The sequence below is a fragment of the Canis lupus genome, chromosome 24, assembly GCF_048164855.1.
Source record: "Canis lupus baileyi chromosome 24, mCanLup2.hap1, whole genome shotgun sequence".
Taxonomy (NCBI): Eukaryota; Metazoa; Chordata; class Mammalia; order Carnivora; family Canidae; genus Canis; species Canis lupus.
Genome location: NC_132861.1, coordinates 27,616,777 through 27,635,081, shown reverse-complemented (window position 1 = coordinate 27,635,081; position 18,305 = coordinate 27,616,777). Strand labels below are relative to the sequence as shown.

The following is an 18,305-nucleotide window of genomic DNA, read 5'->3' as shown; positions in this document are numbered from 1 at the left end:
GCTATAGAAGAGATCACATTATCTGGTCTCATGAAATTACAGTTAACAAAGAGCTTACACCGGGGTCAGGCACTGCTTAAGAACTTTGCATGTACTAATATAATTCTCCTAACACCATGATGTAGGAACTATTATTATCTCACTTTGTAGATAAGGAAATTGACGTAAAGAGAGATTACAGAACTTGCCCCAGGTCAGACGGTACATTATGGGGTTGGGCTACCGTATTATAGATGAAACAACAACATGGTGGTGGATATAAATGAAGGAAGTTAATATAAAAGTGCACACATGAAAAAAGAGCATAAGCCTTTATAAAATTCATTTTTACTTTAACCTTACCATTTAAACATATATTCATTGTGAATTTCATTTATCCATCATATTAACTATCCTTAGATAGAAAATAGAGTTTTAAATACTTTCAGTTTCTTTTCCTGGAAGCCGAAGAAGATGAAGTTGGACTTTTCACCACTTCTTTTTCCTCTTAAATTTCGTATTCTTTGCTTTGCAGCAGATGGTCCAGTCAGCACAGTATTTAATTGCATGTTCGTCGGGATTGCACTTCATTCTGCAGTTCAAGTATTCTAAAGAGCATGTGTCTTTTAAAAAAAAGGTCCTGGCTTTGAAAAGAAAAAAAATTAAAAAATATTTTTAATTTGTATCTTTTAACATCTGAAGTGTTTTATAATAAATGAAAACAACATCAATCAAGAACTTGCTCAGAAAAAAAAATAACAAAAGAATTCAGGAGAGAAGAGCAGAGATATGAAAAAGAGATAAATGAAGCTCTCTTCCATAGGGTATATAAATGAGAAAGTAAGCTGAAGAGGAGAGTTTTCGATGATAACTGTTATGGCATATTTCTGTGTAAAATGGATAATTTGTTTAGGGGTGGGGAATTGTGATGCAAGAAACAATCTTTGAGTTCAGGAGTGACATTTTAAAAAAGTGAGTGGGGATAGGGGGTACCTGGGTGGTTCAATGGTTGAGTGTCTGCCTTTGGCTCAGGGTGTGATCCTGAGGTCCCAGGATCGAGTCAAGCATCAGCCTTCCACATGGAGCCTGCTTCTCTTTATCCCTGTGTCTCTGCCACTCTCTCTGTGTCTCTCATGAATAAATAAAATTTTAAAAAAGTGAGTGGGGATAAAAATCTAGTGATAAGTAGAAGGGTTAACCTTAAACCAGAAAATGGAGAGAAGACAGAGTAAGATAAAATTGGGTGAAGGCATATGGTGATGGGAAAATGAGGAAGTTATCTCTTGGTGCTTTTACTTTCTTGATGAAATAAAAGGAAATCATCAGCTGAGAATAAGAAGAGGATAGAGAAAGCTGAATCTTGGTTCTAGCTGTCCCGTACATTTAGGCTCAAAGCCATGTCTCCTTCACTGAGGAAATTCCTAAGATTGCACAAACTCCCATAAGTCATACTGTCTCACTTTGGTTTCTTCTCTCCCCTTCTCTTTCTGTGTGTGTGTGTGTGTGTGTGTGTGTGTGTGTGTGTGTGTGACATATGCATTGCCTTCTGTCCTTTGCCCCCAAAGAAATATTTTTTAAGGTTTATTTATTTATTTCAGCGAGGGAGGAGGGGAATGTCAGAGGGAGAGGGAGAGAGAAACTCAAGCAGACTCCCTGCCCCACCCAGGGCTCAATCTCACCACCCTGAGATCAGAGCTGAGCTGAAACCAAGAGTTGGAGGCTTAACTGGCTGAGCCACCCAGGCACCCTGCGTCTAAGCTCTATAGTGATCATTTCTTACTTTAAAAAATAGTTTTATTATCTGGGTTTCAGCCCTACACACCACTATAGTTCAGTTTTCTTCTCATTATAATTTTCGTTATTCCCTTTATTTTGCAGGTCCTTCCCAAATCCATCCTTCCTTCCTTCCTTTCTTTCTTCTTTCTTTCTTTCTTTCTTTCTTTCTTTCTTTCTTTCTTTCTTTCTTTCTTTCTTTCTTTCTTTCTTTCTTTCTTTCTTTCTTCTTTCCTTTCTTTCTTTCTTTCTCTCTTTCTTTCTCTTTTTTTCCTTTCTTTTTAAAAAGATTTTATTTTATTTATTCATGAGAGACAGAGAGAAAGAGGCAGAGACACAGGCAGAGGGAGAAGCAGGCTCCCAAAGGGAGCCCGATGGGGGACTCGATTCCAGGACCCCGGGATCATGCCCTGGGCTGAAGGCAGGTGCTTAACCGCTGAGCCACACAGGCGTCCCCCAAATCCTTTCTTTACAATTTTTCTATTGAAGAACCTGAGATATTTATGCTGTAGTGTTTCTCATAGTTGATATTTTTCTGACTGCATACTCTTGGAGAATTGAACCTGTTCTTGTGTCCACCATATTTCAGCATACCGGCAACTGGACTAAGAGACTGGATGAGACTCCTGTTTGATTCCTGGCATCAGCTGTACCATAGTTGGTGCTGTGTGTGTGGGCATTGTCAGGAGGGCCCATAATACCTGGTTGTCTCTCTCTTGGAGATGATAGTGACTATTGATGTTCAGTGGCTAGAGTCATTGACACCTTGGGGGTTGTGTACTGTCTAATTATATAATGTCTTTCATTGTTACAGTACTTTAATAAAGAGAAACTTTCTTTAATTTATTTTTTAACCACTTTATTATGATATGACATGTAAAATCTGCATGTAAAATCTGCACTTATTTAATATATGTAACTTGATGCATTTTGGGGCAAGTATATGCCTGTAAAACCATCGTCACCATTAAGGTCATAGATCTAACTATCGCCTACCAAAATTTCCTCCCACCTCTATTATTATCATTATTATTATTGCTATTGTTATTGCTATGGTAAGAATAGTTAGTGTAATATCTATCTTCTTAGCCAATTGTAAATAAACAATACAGTGTTGTTAGCTTAGAGGTACTATGTGTATAGTGGAACTTCAGAACTTGTTTATTTTGTGTAACTGAAACTTTGTACCATTTGACCAAGGACTCCCTATTTTCTGCACCAGACCCAGGTAATAGCCATTCTACTCTCTGTTACTATGAGGTTGATTTTTTCAGATTTCATATGTAAGTGAGATCATGCAGTAACTGTATGTCTGCCTGTTCATATCTTTTGCCCATTTCTTAACCAGATTATTTATTTTTTGGGTGTTGAATTTGATAAGTTCTTTATAGATTTTGGATACTAACCTTTTATCAGATACGTTATTTGCAAATATCTTCTCCCATTTCGTAGGTGGTCTTAGTTTTGTTGATTGTTTCCTTCGCTGTGCAAAGGCTTTTTATTTTGACAAAGTCCTAAGAGTTCATTTTTTTTTTTTTCCAAGAGTTCATTTTTGCTTTTGTTTCCCTTGCCTCTGGATACATACCTAGTAAGACAATGCTACAGCAGAGGTCAAAACATGGGTTTCCACCCATGTTCTCCTTAGGATTTTTTTCTCTTTTCTCTTTCAGAGAAAGAGGCAGAGACACAGGCAGAGGGAGAAGAAGGCTCCACGCAGGGAGCCCGACGTGGGACTCCATCCCGGGTCTCCAGGATCACGCCCTGGGCTGAAGGCAGCGCTAAACCCCTGAGCCACCCGGGCTGCCCTCTCCTTAGGATTTTGATGGTTTCCTGTCTCACATTTAGGTCTTTCATGCATTTTGAATTTACTATATTGTATGGTATAAAAAAGTGACCCAGTTTCATTCTTCTGCATGTGGCTGTCCAATTTTCCCAACACCATTTGTTGAAGAGACCTTTATCCTTAGGATATTATTTCCTACTTTGTCAAGGTTAATTGACCATAGAATTGTGGGTCTATTTCTGGATTTTCTATTCTGTTCCATTAATCTATGTTCCAGTGCCATAATGTCTTGACGACTATGGTTTTGTGATATAACTTGAAGTCTGGAATTGTGATGCCTCCAGCTTTTCTTTTCTTTTCTGAGATTGCTTTGACTATTCAAAGTCTTTTGTGGTTCCATACAACTTTGGGATTGTTTGTTCCACCTCTGTGAAAATTGCTGGTGGTATTTTGATAGTGATTACATTAAAATGTATAGACTGCTTTGGGAAGCATAGACATTTGAAGAATATTTGATTTTCTACTCCATGAGCATGAAATGTTTCTTCATTTCTTTGTGTCATCATCAATTTCTCTCATTCATGTTCTATAGTTTTCAGAGTATGATATTTTACCACTTTGGTTAGGTTTATTACTAAGTATCTTATGGTTTTTGGTGCAATTGTAAATGGGATCAATTCCTTGATTTCTCTTTCTGTTACTTCATTATTGGTGCATAGACATGCAACAGATTCCTGTATGTTGATTTTATATCCTGAGACTTTGTGGAATTCATATATCAGTTCTAGCCATATTTTGGTTTTCTTCTCTTTTTAAAAAATATCTTATCTACCTATTATCTATCTATAAATCTATCTATCTATCTATCTATCTATCTATCTATCTATCATCTATCTATTTTCTATCATCTATCTTATCTATCTATCTATCTATCTATCTATCTATCTATCATCTATCTATCATCTATCTATCTTCTATCATCTATCTATTGAGAGAATGCCAGGGGAGGGACAGAGGGAGACACAGAGAGAGAATCTCAAGGATACTGCACTGAGTGTGGAGCCCCATGCTGGGCTTGATCTCAAGACCTCGAGATCGTGACCTGAGCAAAAAAAAGAATTGGCCGCTTAACTTGCTGACCCACCCAGACACCCCTAGTCAGTTTTTCTACAGAGTATTATGTCATCTGTGAATTGTGGAAGTTTGACTTCTTCCTTGCCAATTTGCTTGTCTTTTATTTCTTTTTGTGGTCTGATTGCTGAGACTGAGACTTCTAGTACTATGTTAAATAACAGTGGTTAAGAGTGAACATCCCTTGTTTTGTACCTGACCACAGAGGAAAAGCTCTCAGTTTTTACTTATTGAGAATGATATTAGCTGTTGGTTTTTCATATATGGACTTTACGATGTTAAAGTATATTCCTTCAATCCCTACTTGTTGAGGTTTTTTTTTTTTTTTTTATCAAGAATGGATTCTTTGTAATATATTTCGAAATCAGGAAAAGTGATATGTCCATCTTTGTTCTTTCTCAAAACTGTTTCAGCTATTCAGAGACTTTTGTGGTTCCATATGAATTTTAGGAATTTTTTCTTCTTTCTTTCCTTCTTACATTTTTATATTCTTAAAATTTTAATCTTTGTTATAAATATTTCCTTGAACAATGTTTTAGTGTTGTTTTTTCTACTTTTTTGTTTTTTCTATTTCTAAAAAAATTACGTTGCAATTTTCATAAAGATTTTATTGAATTTGTAGATTGTTTTGGGTGGTATGCATAATTTAACAATATTTTTTACACCCATGAACATGGGTTATCCTTCCATTTATTTGTGTCTTCTTTAAATTTCTTTTATCAATAGTTTTTAGTGTACAAATAGTTTTTAGTGTACAAATCTTTCATTCCTTGGTTAATTTATATTCCTAAGTATTTATTTTTATTTATTTATTTATTTATTTATTTATTTATTTATTTATTTATTTATTTTATTCCTAAGTATTTAATCCTTTGATGTTATTTTAAATGGGATTGGTTTCAAAATTTCTTTTATGAATACTTTGTTGTTAGTGTGTAGAAATACAACTGGTTTTTGTATGTTGATTTTGTGTTCTGTAGCTTATTGAATTATTTTATTACTTCTAACAGTTTTTGGTTGTGTCTTAGGGTTTTCTACATACAAAGTCATGTCATTTGTGCATGAAGATAAAATTTTTAAAAATTTTTGAATAATTTTTATTTCTTTTACTTGCCTAATTGCCCTGGTTAGGACTTCTAGTACTATGTCAAATAGAAATGGCAAGGGTAAGCATTCTTGCCTTGTTCCTTATCTTACAGAAAAAACTTGAACGTAAGTGAAGTTTTTTACCATTGAATATAAGTGAAGAATTTCTTTTTTGTTGTTGTTGTTGTTTTGTTTTTTAAGTAGGTTCCACACCCAGCGTGGAGTCCAATGGGGACTCCACTGTGAGATTGAGACGTGAGCTGTGATCATAAGTCAGGCACTCAACCCACTCAGCCACCTAGGCACCCCTGAAGAATTTCTTTCAACATTTTTTGTAAGGCATTTCTACTGGTGACATAGTCCTTCATGTTTGTCTTAGAAAATTTTAACTTCATAAATGAGACAGAGAAAGGCAAATAATATATTATCATTTATATGTGGAATCTCAAGAAAGCTGATATTTTTAAAAAGGATTTAAAAAATTCATTCATTCATTCATTCATTCATTCATTCGAGACACACACACACACAGAGGCAGAGACACAGGCAGAGGAAGAAGCAGGCTCCCCATGGGGAGCTTGAGGCGGGTCCTGATCCCAGTGGGATCATGCTCTGACCCAAAGGCAGATGCTCAACCACTGAGCCACCCAGGCATCCCTAAAGAAAGCTGATCTTATAGAAGCAGTGTAAAGTGGTGATTATTAGAGGCTGAGGGTGTAAGGGAAATGGGGAAATGTAGGTCAAAGTGTACAAACTTCCAGTTATAAGATGAACAAGTTCTAATGATCTAATGTACAACATGGTAATTCTAGTTCATAATACTGGATTATATACTTGAAAGGTGCTAACGGGGTAATTTTTTAAGAAAGATTTTATTTATTTATTCATGAGAGACACAGAAAGAGATGCAGAGACATAGGCAGAGGGAAAAGCAGGATCCCTGCAGGGAGCCCAATGCAGGATTTGATCTCAGGACCCCAGGATCTCAACCTGAGCCAAAGGCAGACACTCCATCACTGAGCCACCCAGGTGCCCCCCAGAGTAAATCTTAAATGTTCTCACCACACACATACACAAAAGGTAATCATAGCTGTGATGTAGATATTAATAAACATTATGATGGTAAGAATTTGTAATGCATAAGTGTATCAAATCAACATATAGTATACCTTAAACTTACACATTGCTATATGTCAATTATATAACAATAAACCTGGAAAAAATAAAACAAAATTATACTTAAAGACGATAAAACAAAAACAAGACCCAGTTTTCTGCTAGTTTCTTAGTAAGTTGTTCTCAGAGATGTGATTGGGTTTTGTGTAAAGAAATACAAAACAAAAAAAACATTTGTAATTAAATAAAATTGAAGTCTTTGTAAGAAAAAAGGAAATTATTTCTCCTTCAGTTTTAAGGGGTTATTTATCTGGAAAGAGAAATTCTAGGTTGATAGAGTATTTTTTCTTTCAACACTACAAATGTTTCACTTCACTTTCTTTTTGCTTGCATGATATCTGAGGAGAAGCCTGTTGTAATTCTTATTCTTATTTATCTATAGGTCAGATTATTTTCTATTGCTTTTTTCAATATTTTGTCTTTTCTTTTTCTTCGGATTGAATATGATATTGCTAGGTTTAGATATTGGTTTTTGTGTTTTTTTTTTTGGTTTTGTTTTGTTTTTGTATTTATCCTTGGGATTCTCTGAGTTTACTGGATCTGTATTGTGTCTACTGTAAATCTTGGGAAATTCCCAGTCTTTATTGCTTCATTGATATCTTTTTTACTTTTGTCTCTCTCTTTTCTTCCTGGTATTCCCATTAGACATATTTTATACCTTTTGCAATATTCCACAGTTATTGGATATTCTGTTCATTTTCATTCTGTTTTTGCTTTTCCATTTTGGAAAATTCTACTGACATTTATTAAGCTCACCACTCTTGCAAGTGTGTCCAGCCTATTGATGAGCCCATTGCTATCACCTGAACTGTGTTCTCCCAAAATCTGTTTTCATATTCCAACACCTAGAACTGAATGTAGCCATATTTGGAGATAAGTTTTAAAATAGATTAAAGTAAAATGAGACCATTATGCTAATCTTGGACATTTAGTTTTCAGAATTTCAAGAAAATAAATAAATAAATAAATAGATAGATAGATAAATAAATAAATAAATAAATAAATAAATAATTTTTTTTAGCCACCAATCTGTGATATTTTGTTACGCAGCCCTAGCAAACTAATATACTTATCAAAGGCATTCTTCATGTCTGCTATAGTGCTTTGATTTCCAGCATTTTCTTTGAATCCTTCTTATAGTCTCCATTTCTCTACTTATATTATCCATTGGCTCTTGCTTATTTGTCCATCCTTCCATTAGGGACCTTAGTGATAGTTGTTTTAAATAAGTGGGAAATATCAGAAAGTGAGACAGAACATGGAAGACCCCTAACTCTGGGAAACAAACTAGGGGTGGTGGAGGGGGAGGAGGGCGGGGGGTGGGGGTGACTAGGTGGCGGGCACTGAGGTGGGCACTTGATGGGATGAGCACTGGGTGTTATTCTCTATGTTGGCAAATTGAACACCAATAAAAAATAAATTTATTATTAAAAAAATAAATCCCCAGTTTGATAATCCAACATCTGTGCCACATCTGTGTCTGGTTTTGATGCTTGTCTCATCTCTCCAAATTGTGGTTTTGGTCTTTTACTGTGTCTAATATATATATTTTTAAAGCTAGGATGATGTAGTGTGTTAAAGGAGCTGAGATAAAGAAATCTTTAGTGTGAGTTTTTTTTCTTATATATTTTATTTATTTATTCATGAAAGACACAGAGAGAGGCAGAGACACAGGCAGAGGGAGAAGCAGGCTCCCCCATGGGAAGCCCGATGCAAGACTTGATCCCAGGACCCCAGGATCACACCCTGAGCCAAAGGCAGATGCTCAACCTCTCAGGTGTCCCTTTACTGTGAGGTTTTATGTTTCTCTTGCTAGGGGTTAAGCTGTGTTGACTTATTGCTTCAGCAATTGCTATTAGAAGTTAAAAGTTCTTTGGATTTCTTTGCTTTTGTATTTCCAGTTGCCTTTGGATTTCCCTGAGATGACTTCTTGAATTAAGTCTGAGACATGTGGTTCTTTCAGTTGTATTCCCCCTATTGTAGTATTTTGGAGTGGGGGCAAAGAAATCATTTTAGAGTCCAATGATTAGTTATCAGTCTTTTAGTGAACCTGTGCCCCTTTAAAGGGCTATGGCCTTCACAATTTTTTTCTCAGTCCCGCTCACCTCCTCACCCCCACTTAGGTGAGATAAAAAGTCTGGAGGAGACTGGAGTTGGGTACTTTCTTTCCCCTGCATGGAAGGCTAGATCAGGTTAGAGTTGGGTGTTTCACTTTCACCTGGTCACTGAGACCCTGGTAAACCCCCAGTTGGTTAGGTTCTAGTAAAATAGTTCCTTTTGAGGGCAGGCTTTGTTAAGAACAAATTGCTCCAGGTATATTTCAAAGTGACTAATTTTGCTTCCTTCCCCTGGAAATACAAAAGGATTTTCTTTCCAGTAATCATTGTGGAAACCTGTTAGTGCTCTGGAAGGTAAAACTCACAGTAGTGTGAGAGCACCACTAAGCCTGTTTTTTTTTTTTAAATCCCTGGAGTTTTAACTTTCAAATTTATATTGAACTTTCTATAATTTGTTAATTACTCTGGTATTGATTCTCATGGATGTTGCATCAGGGGTTCTGCTCTGGTAAATTTTGACACTCTTTGTATCCACCTGTTTATCTGTCTAATTTTGGGAACTGCTGTTTGCCCTGTGACTTCAGTTCTCTGAGGGATATAAGAAGAGTTGCTGGTTTTGTTCAGCTTTTCTCTTGCTATGAAAATGATGGAGGTATGGTTCTAAGACGATAAACCAGAAACCAGATGAAAGTCTCTATAGCAATTTTAAATTGTTTATATTGAATTTGGAATTATAGTTAAGAGCCTAATGTTGTCTTAAAAGAACTCTTCAGAAACTCAAGTAATGTAATTTACATATGCACTTTTTCAGTGGACTGATATCTAAAATTTATATAAGTTGCTGCAATGAATTTATAGAATACATTTTAAGGTATTATTTCTGTCTACTATACATAAAATAATTAAACACTTAGGCTTTTAGCAAGTATTTGATGATGAAGTATGCTATGTTTGATTCACCCATTTCATAAATAATTAGAGCACAGAGGTAATATGCTTGCTATATTTATGGACACTGGAGCATACAATGAAAAAAAGTTCTTACTGTCCTGGAAAGGTGGTAAAAATAGGTAGAAAGGAGTAGGAGGAGTAAATCTCAAGCATGCAACTTAAACATGATGATTTACTTTGAAGAATAATAAAGTTTTTAACTTCTTTCTACTAATGGAATATTCTGACAAACATATGTAGGAAGGAAAATAAATCTTCCAATAATCAGTTTTAAATATACTTGAATGTTGGAATGAAAATTCTGTTGACTTGCTGGATCAGGGAAGACTGCTGTAGAAAGTTTTTCAGCCCTTCCTTTTAGTCTGTATGTCTCTTTCAGTCTGAAGGGAGTCTTCTAGGCAGCATATAGATGAATTTCTTAAAAATCCATTTAGACATCTTATGTCTTTTGATTGGAGCATTTAGTCCATTTACATTTAAAGTGATCATTATAGGTATGCACTTATTGTCATTTTATTAATTATTTTGTGGTGTTTTGTAGTTCTCTTTTCCTTTCTTCTTTTGTTGCTCTTTTTCATTTGTCACTTGATGACATTTTAGTGTTATGTTTGATTTCCTTTTGCTTTATTTTTTCTTATCTATTATAGGTTTTTGGTTTGTGGTTACCATGAGGTTCGCATATAACATCCTATGTGTACACATCATTCTATTTAAAGTTGGTGTTTGCGTAAGTTCAAGTATATTCTGAAAGAACTACATTTTTACTACCTCCTCCATGTTTTGTGTATATGATGTCACATTTTACACCTTTTCATTTTGTGTGTCACTTAAGTAATTATTGTAGATGTTATTGATTACTACTTTTGTCTTTTAATATTCATACTAGTTTATAAGTGATTGATTTATGCTTTTACTATATATTTACTTTTACCAGTGAAGTTTTTTCCATTCATAATTTTCTTTTCATTATGACTTTTTTCTTTCCACTTACAGAAGAATCTTTAACACTTCTTTTAAGTCTGATTTAGTGGTGATGGACCCCTTTAGTTTTTGCTTGTCTGTGGAATTCTTTATCTCTCTTTCAGTTATCTCTCTTTCAGCTATAAACTTGCAATGTAGGGAACCCTTGGTTGGAACTTTTTTCCTCCAGCACTGTGAATGGTTGTGCCACTTTCTTCTGGCGTACAAAGTTTCTGCTGAAAAGTTTGCTTATAGCCTTATGAGGTTTCCTTTGTATATAATAAGTTGTTGCTGCTTTTAATATTCTTTTTTTTCTAACTTCAACTTTTACCATTTTAATTATAACGTGTCTTAGTGTGGTTCTCTTCAGGTTCATTTTATTTAGAAATTTCTTGAAATCTGTATGTATGTTTCTTTCCTAGGATTAGGGAACTTTTTAGCCATTATTTCTTCATATAAGTTTTCTTGTCCTTTCTTCTCTATCTCGTCCCTTATAATGCAAATGTTATTACACTTGATGTTCCAAAGGTCTCAAGTTATTTTCATTAATTTATTAATGAAATAAATTCATTAATTGCTCTGTCTGGATGAATTCTATTGCTTGTCTTCTAGCTAACGATTGGATTTTCAGCTTCACCCAGACTGTTATTGAATCCCCTAGTCTATTTTTTAGTTCACTTATTGTATTCTTTATCTCTGTAACTTCTACTTGAAACTTTCTTTTATTTTTAAACTCTTTGTTGACAATCTCACTGTATTTACCCATTCTTCTCCTGAGTTCATCAAGTATCATTATTACCATTACTTTCAAGTCTTTACCAAATAGATTTCTCATCTTTGTTTTATTACTGCTTTTTCCCCTCCTTTTTGGTGTTTAGTTCTATCATTTGGAATATATTTCTTGTCTTCTCAGTTTGCCTAACTCTGTGTTTGTTTCTATTTATTAGGTAAATTAAGTACCTTTCCCAGTCCTGAGGAGCAGTTTTTTGTAGGAGAGGTCATGTGGAGCCCTGGAGTGCAATCCCCTCTGACTGCTGGAGTTGTATGCTCAAAGGGTGTCTCCTGTGTGGGGTGCACACAGTTGTCTGCTGTGGTGGGATATGTATGTGGTGGAAGGGCCAACAGTGTATGAAGGTTCCTTTTTTCCATATCCTTGCCAAGACTTGTTATTTCTTATCTTTTTTGTTTTACTAATTTTGACAGGTATAAGTTGATATCTCATTGTGGCTTTGATTCGCATTTCCCTGATGATTAGTGCTATTGAGCATCTTTTCATGTGTCTGTTGGCCATTTGTATGTCTTCTTTGGAAAAATGTCTATTCAGGTCCTCTGCCCATTTTTAAGTGGATTATTTGTCTTTTTGATGTTGAGTTATATAAGTTCTTTATATATTTTGCATATTAACCCCTTATCAATATATCATTTGCAAATGTCTTCTCTTATTTAGTAGGTTGCCTTTTTATTTTGTTGATAGTTTCCTTAACCGTGCAAAAGCTTTTCATTTTGATGCAGTCTCAATAGTTTATTTTTACTTTTGCTTTCCTGGTTTTAGGAAACATATATAGAAAAATGTTGCTCTGGCTGATGTGAAAGAAATTACTGCCTGTGCTCCTTTGTAGGATTTTTATGATTTCAGGTTTCACATTTAGGTCCTTAATCTCTTTTGAGTTTATTCTTGTGTGTGGTGTCAGAAAGTGTTAGTTTCATTCTTTTGTGTGTAGTTGTCCAGTTTTCTTAGCATCATTTATCGATGAGACTGTCTCTTCCCTGTTGTGTATTCATGTATCTTTTGTCACAAATTAATGGACCATATAAGTGTAAGTTTATTTCTGGGCTCTCTATTTTGTTCTATTCATCTATTTTTGTGCCAGTACCATACTGTTTTGATTACTACAGCTTTGAGATATATATTGAAATCTAGAACTATAATATCTCTAGTTTTATTTTTCTTTCTCAAGATTGCTTTGGCTATTTGGGTTGTTTTGTGGTTCCACGCACATTTTAGGATTAGTTTTTCTAGTTCTGTGAAAAATGCTGTTGGTATTTTGATATGTATTGCATTAAATCTGTGGATTACCTTGGGTAGTATGGATATTTTAATAATATTAATTCCAATCCATAAGCACAGAATATCTTTCCATTTGTTTGTGTAGTCTTCAATTTCTTTCATCAATGTTTTATAGTTTTCAGAATACAGATCTTTCATCTCCTTGGTTAAGTTTATTCCTAGATATTTTATTCTTTTTGGTGCAATTGTAAATGAGGTTGTTTTCTTAATTTCTCTTTCTGCTGCTTTATTAAAGATCGCAATTTAAGGAATATATCAATTTCTTCTAAGTTGTACAATTTCTTGGCATGTATTTTTTCATAGTATTCCCTTATAATCCTTTGTATTTCTGTGATGTCAGTTATTAAATTGCCTCTTTAGTGTCTAATTTTATTATTTGGATCCTTTCTCATTTTTTTTCTTGATGAGTCTAGATAAGGGCTTATCCATTTTGTTTATATTTTCAAATAACCAGTTTTTGGTTTCATTGATTTTTTCCCTTTTCTTTTCTCTTTTTTAGTCTTTATGTCAATTATTTTTGCTCATATGGAACCTCAAAAGACTTTGAACAGCCAAATCAACTTTGGGAAAGACAAACAAAGCTGGAGGCATTCCACTTTCTGATTTCAAAGTATTACAAAGCTGTAGGAAGATTTAGTTTTGTAATGATGTCAGCTCTCCAAATGGATCTCAAGATTCACTGCAATCTTAATAAAAATTCTCATTGAATATGTATGTAGGTGTACTTGAATATATTATTATAAAATTTATATGGAAATTTGAAATGGCAAGAATATTCAAAACACTCTTTGAAAAAAGAAAATGTAGATATATTTATCATATATGTAGACATCATAAACTGTCATTAATTAGAATAGTGTATTATTTTTGCTAAAAGAGACAAGTAAAACAATGGAACAAAGTAGATCCCCTAAGATATACACTAGATTTATGACAAAAGGACACTGTAAGCCATTGAGAAAAAAAAATTCTTTTCCAAGAAGAGTTATTGGTCAATTAGCTACATACAAGGTAAAAACAAATTTAAGAATAAATTTTGACCTCAATTTCATGAAAATCAATACAAGGTGGAGAGTTACAATTTAAATTTGACAGGCAAAATAATTAAATTTTGGAAGATAAAGAAATCATTTTGAAGAAGATGTTCAGAGAATATCTTTATGACCTTTAGGTGAGAAAGAAATACAAAAAACCTAAATTAAAACAAAGTCTGATGAATTGGACTGTTTTGATATTAAAAATCTCTTTTTATAAAATGAGGTGTAAAGGAGGTAAAAAGGCAAGCCATAGATCAGGAGATATTTGCAAGACATAGTTTATAGTGAAATCCTGCAGATTGCTGAGAAAATAACAATTCAATGGGATAATAGACAAAATATTTGAAAGGTACTCTGAAAATTGATATTAAAATGGCCAAAGTGATAAATTAAAATATTTTCAATCTTATTACTAATATAGGAATTTGAATGTAATGTACATTCAGTTACTACCGTACATCTGCTGAAGTGGCTATAATTTAGCACCTTGATCAGATAAACTATTAGTGAAGAGGTGGACCAATAAAAGCTGTTTTTCACTGCTGAAGATAATGTAAATTTGCTCAACTGCTTGGGAAACTATTTGGCATTCTTTCCTAAAGTTGATGATACACATGTTCTATGACAAAACTTTAGTTTCTAGATATATACCTGATAAATATGTGTTCAGATATACAACAGGAATCATTTAGCAAAAATTCATAGCAGTAATAGTATTTATAGCAGCCAACTCCTAGAAACAATCTACATGTTCATCAATGATAAAATGAATGAATATACTGTGGCATATTACAACAATGGAAAACTATTTAGGAATAAAAACTAATAAACTACAATTGTACACAGCAACACAGTTGAATTTCATGAATGTTGTATGGAGTAAAGTAAGCCAGATACAAAATGTACATAGTATATTGTTTCATTTATATAAATTTTAAAGTAAGATGAGAAAACTAAACAATAGTGTATAGATATATGTGCCTAGGCATCAAAATCCTAATATATGTTCTTGTAGCCAGAATCCTAAGGTTTGGTTGTCTACCATTCTAGATATCCTAGGCATAAATCTGTATTAGTTTAAGCCAGTGATAGTGTTCTCTATTTCTTTGCTGGTGATTAGTTTGGGGGTCAGTATGCAATTCATTTCTGAGAAAGTATTCCTTTGTCAGTATAAGAAGAAATGTCCTCCTTTCACTCTGATATAATGTAGTGGATCTGGATATGATGTCTAGAGCAGTGACAGCTATCTTGAGACCATAGGAAAAGCTAGTCAAAGATAAATTTGACTCTTTTCCAACATTGACGGTGTGGATGATCTGCCGCGTTAGCCAATTTCAGGATTGTTTTTTGGACTTATGTGTTATAATATATTTTCTTTATTATTCAAGCTGGTTGAATCTGAGTTGTTTGTAGCTTGAACCTGAAAACATACTCATTAGTACGGCAAGCATTTACAGTATAATGTTTTAAAAAGCCCTCACAGAATGGAAGAGAATATTTCCAAACCCATTCTGATAAAGGTTTAGTGTCCAGTCACAATAATAAAAGACAACCTAATTTAAAAATGAGTAAAGGGGACACCTGAGTGGCTCAGCGGTTGAGTGTCTGCCTTCAGATCCAGGCGTGATCCCGGAGTCCCAGATTGAGTCCTGCATCGGGCTCCTTGCAGGGAGCCTGCTTCTCCCTCTGCCTATGTCTCTACCTCTCTCTTTGTGTCTCTCATGAATAAATAAATAAAATCTTAAAAAAAAATGAGTAAAGGATTTGAATAGACATCTCTACAAAGAAGATATGAAAATGGCCAATAAAACATGAAAAGATGATCAACATCATTAAGTTGCAAATTAAATGCAAATTAAACTAAAATGAGATATTGCTACAGCAACTAGGATGATAATAACAAAAAAGACAATAGCAAATGTTGGTGAAGACGTGGAGAAATTGGACCTTCATGCACAGCTGGCGGGATTGTAAATGAAGCTGTGGGAAATTGACAATTCCTTAGAAAGTTAAACATAGTTATTGTATAATACAGCAATTGTATTCCAAGTTTTATACTCAAGAGAGCTGAAAATATGTCCACACAAACACTTGGATATAAATCTCATAGCAGTATCATTCATAATAGCTCCAAAGTACCAAAGTAGAAAGGATCCAAATGTCCATTAACCGATGAATGGATGAATAAAAGGTAGTGTATCCATTCAGTTGAATACCATTCATCAATGGAAAGAAATTAAGCATTGATGCATGCTACAACATAGATGAACTTTGAAAAACATGCCAAATGAAAGAAAACAGACTTTATTGGTCACATATTGTATGATTATATTAAATATCCAGAATAGATAAATTGATAGAGACAGAAAGTAGATTAGTAGCTGCCAGGATCTGAGGGGAGGGGAGGATGAGGAATGACTGCTAATGAACATGGAGTTTCTTTATGGGGTGGTGAAATGTTCTGGAATTAGATAGTGATGATGGTTGCACAACTTTTTGAATATGTAGGAAACCACTGAAATGGAACACTTTAAAAGAGTGAATTATATATCGTTATGAATACATAAAAAATAAGAACTATAAGGGCAGTCTTGAATTGCAAGCTATTAAAATGTGCTCTAAGGTAGTAGGTGCATCAGAAAAGATAGATAAGTCCACAGATAATAATATAAATCCCAGTTATAAATCCAATGATTAATATATTTTATTATATAGTACTTGTGGATTTAAAAATTAACTTGGGAAGGTTAGATTGATTATTCAATAAATATGTCTGTATAATTGGTCATTTGGGTAAGTGTTAAGATGGAATCTTAATTCCCATCACACACAGAGTAATTTCCACTGAGGTCCTTACCTAGATTGGTGATCAGAGTTCTATGAACCACAGATTATGATGGAGCAGCCTCCTCTTCACCCTTGGCCATTCCATTCACCACTCACTTTCCATTGTTTCAATTCCACAAGTTTCCTGTGTTATGTGAACATCCTCTCACCATTTTGGATCAAACAAAAGTCCTCAAGTTAGAATTTAAAATAACAAAATCACTGAAGGGACCACCTTATTAAATTTGTCATTGGTGTTAACCCTCCATTCCTGTGAGGGCCAATGCTCTCCTCTCACATTTTTCATTGGGTGGTATGATCTGCACCTGCCTAATTTATTTTCAAACTCTTGGAAGACCTTTTATGCTCTTTCATTTATATTTTCATATCTCTGGAATGAAAGATTTCTGTCTTACCTTGAGGAACTACAGACAGCAAGGCCAGTGCTCCAAGGATGGAATACAAGACCCTCATTGTTGAATAACTGGAGAGAATCAGTAGCTTGGATGAAGAGAACCTTGTATATTTAGTACTCAAGAGATGAGTTGCTGTATGATTATTGAACCCTTTAATAGCAAGAACATTTCTGTGTTCCAATGAGCCTTCATATCAGGAGATAGCATGCATGGACATGCCTATCAGTCATTCAAAGTACATTTGTCAAATGCCGACAGGGTGTAGGCAAAGACAGGAGGATGCACAGCACTTACACAGTAGGAGCAGCCATACCAAAGGAAGAAGAGATAATTTGTGAAAAATTATTGTCTTATGGTTCCTGGCAGAACTGTAAAGGTTAAGGCATTTCCAGAGTTAAAGTATTTAATTTATTTCCCCAATAACAGGAGAAGAAGCACTATTATAACAGTATGTCTATTTATTCATATTTTTTGGACTGTATCTTAGCAGACTTAAGCAATGAAATTACATTTGACACCATACACAGGCTATTGAGGCCTAGAAAAGCTTCTGTTTGATTGCCTCTCTGTCCCACTACCTGAATGAAATCTACTAAGTTTTATATCAAAAGTCTTGGCACAAATAGTGTACATATCAGAATTTTGTGTAATGTGAAAGGAAACAAAAAGGAAGAGTGGACCTTTGATGCACTTAGGAAGGCAACTAATATAGAAAAATCTAATCATAGTGCAACAGGAGCATATGTTTGACCAAGTGGCACAAATCAACCTCACAGACACAAATGAAATGAACATAGGGACATGAGTAGTTTGGGTGGCTTAGGGCAATGCTTAAAGAGGCATGGTAAAAATACCAATTTTAGAAACTGCCAAGTGCATTCACGTTCATGATCTTATTTGATGTTATATTTTCTTAGATGGTCTTACTCCAGTGCCTTTCTGCTGTGGGTTCCTCTAGGTACTGCTTCTACTTCAGGATTTCAGTAAATGGGACACATAGTTCCATTATTGAAAGGTCCTCCCAAGCTCTTGAGGCTTTGAAAATGACATCTGGAGCTGACT

The 18,305-nt window shown here is 34.5% G+C and overlaps 1 protein-coding gene across 1 annotated transcript; it reads right to left on the bottom strand.

The window, feature by feature from the left end:
- Nucleotides 1–343: 343 nt before the first annotated feature.
- On the bottom strand, nt 344–17,301 carry LOC140616589 (beta-defensin 43-like). The gene is made up of 2 exons (XM_072797196.1): nt 17,244–17,301; nt 344–623 (listed from the first exon to the last, which is right to left on the bottom strand). Exons 1-2 carry the CDS (start codon nt 17,299–17,301, stop codon nt 469–471), a joined length of 213 nt encoding a protein of 70 aa, XP_072653297.1. The 3' UTR covers nt 344–468.
- Between the last annotated feature and the right edge of the window lie 1,004 nt (nt 17,302–18,305).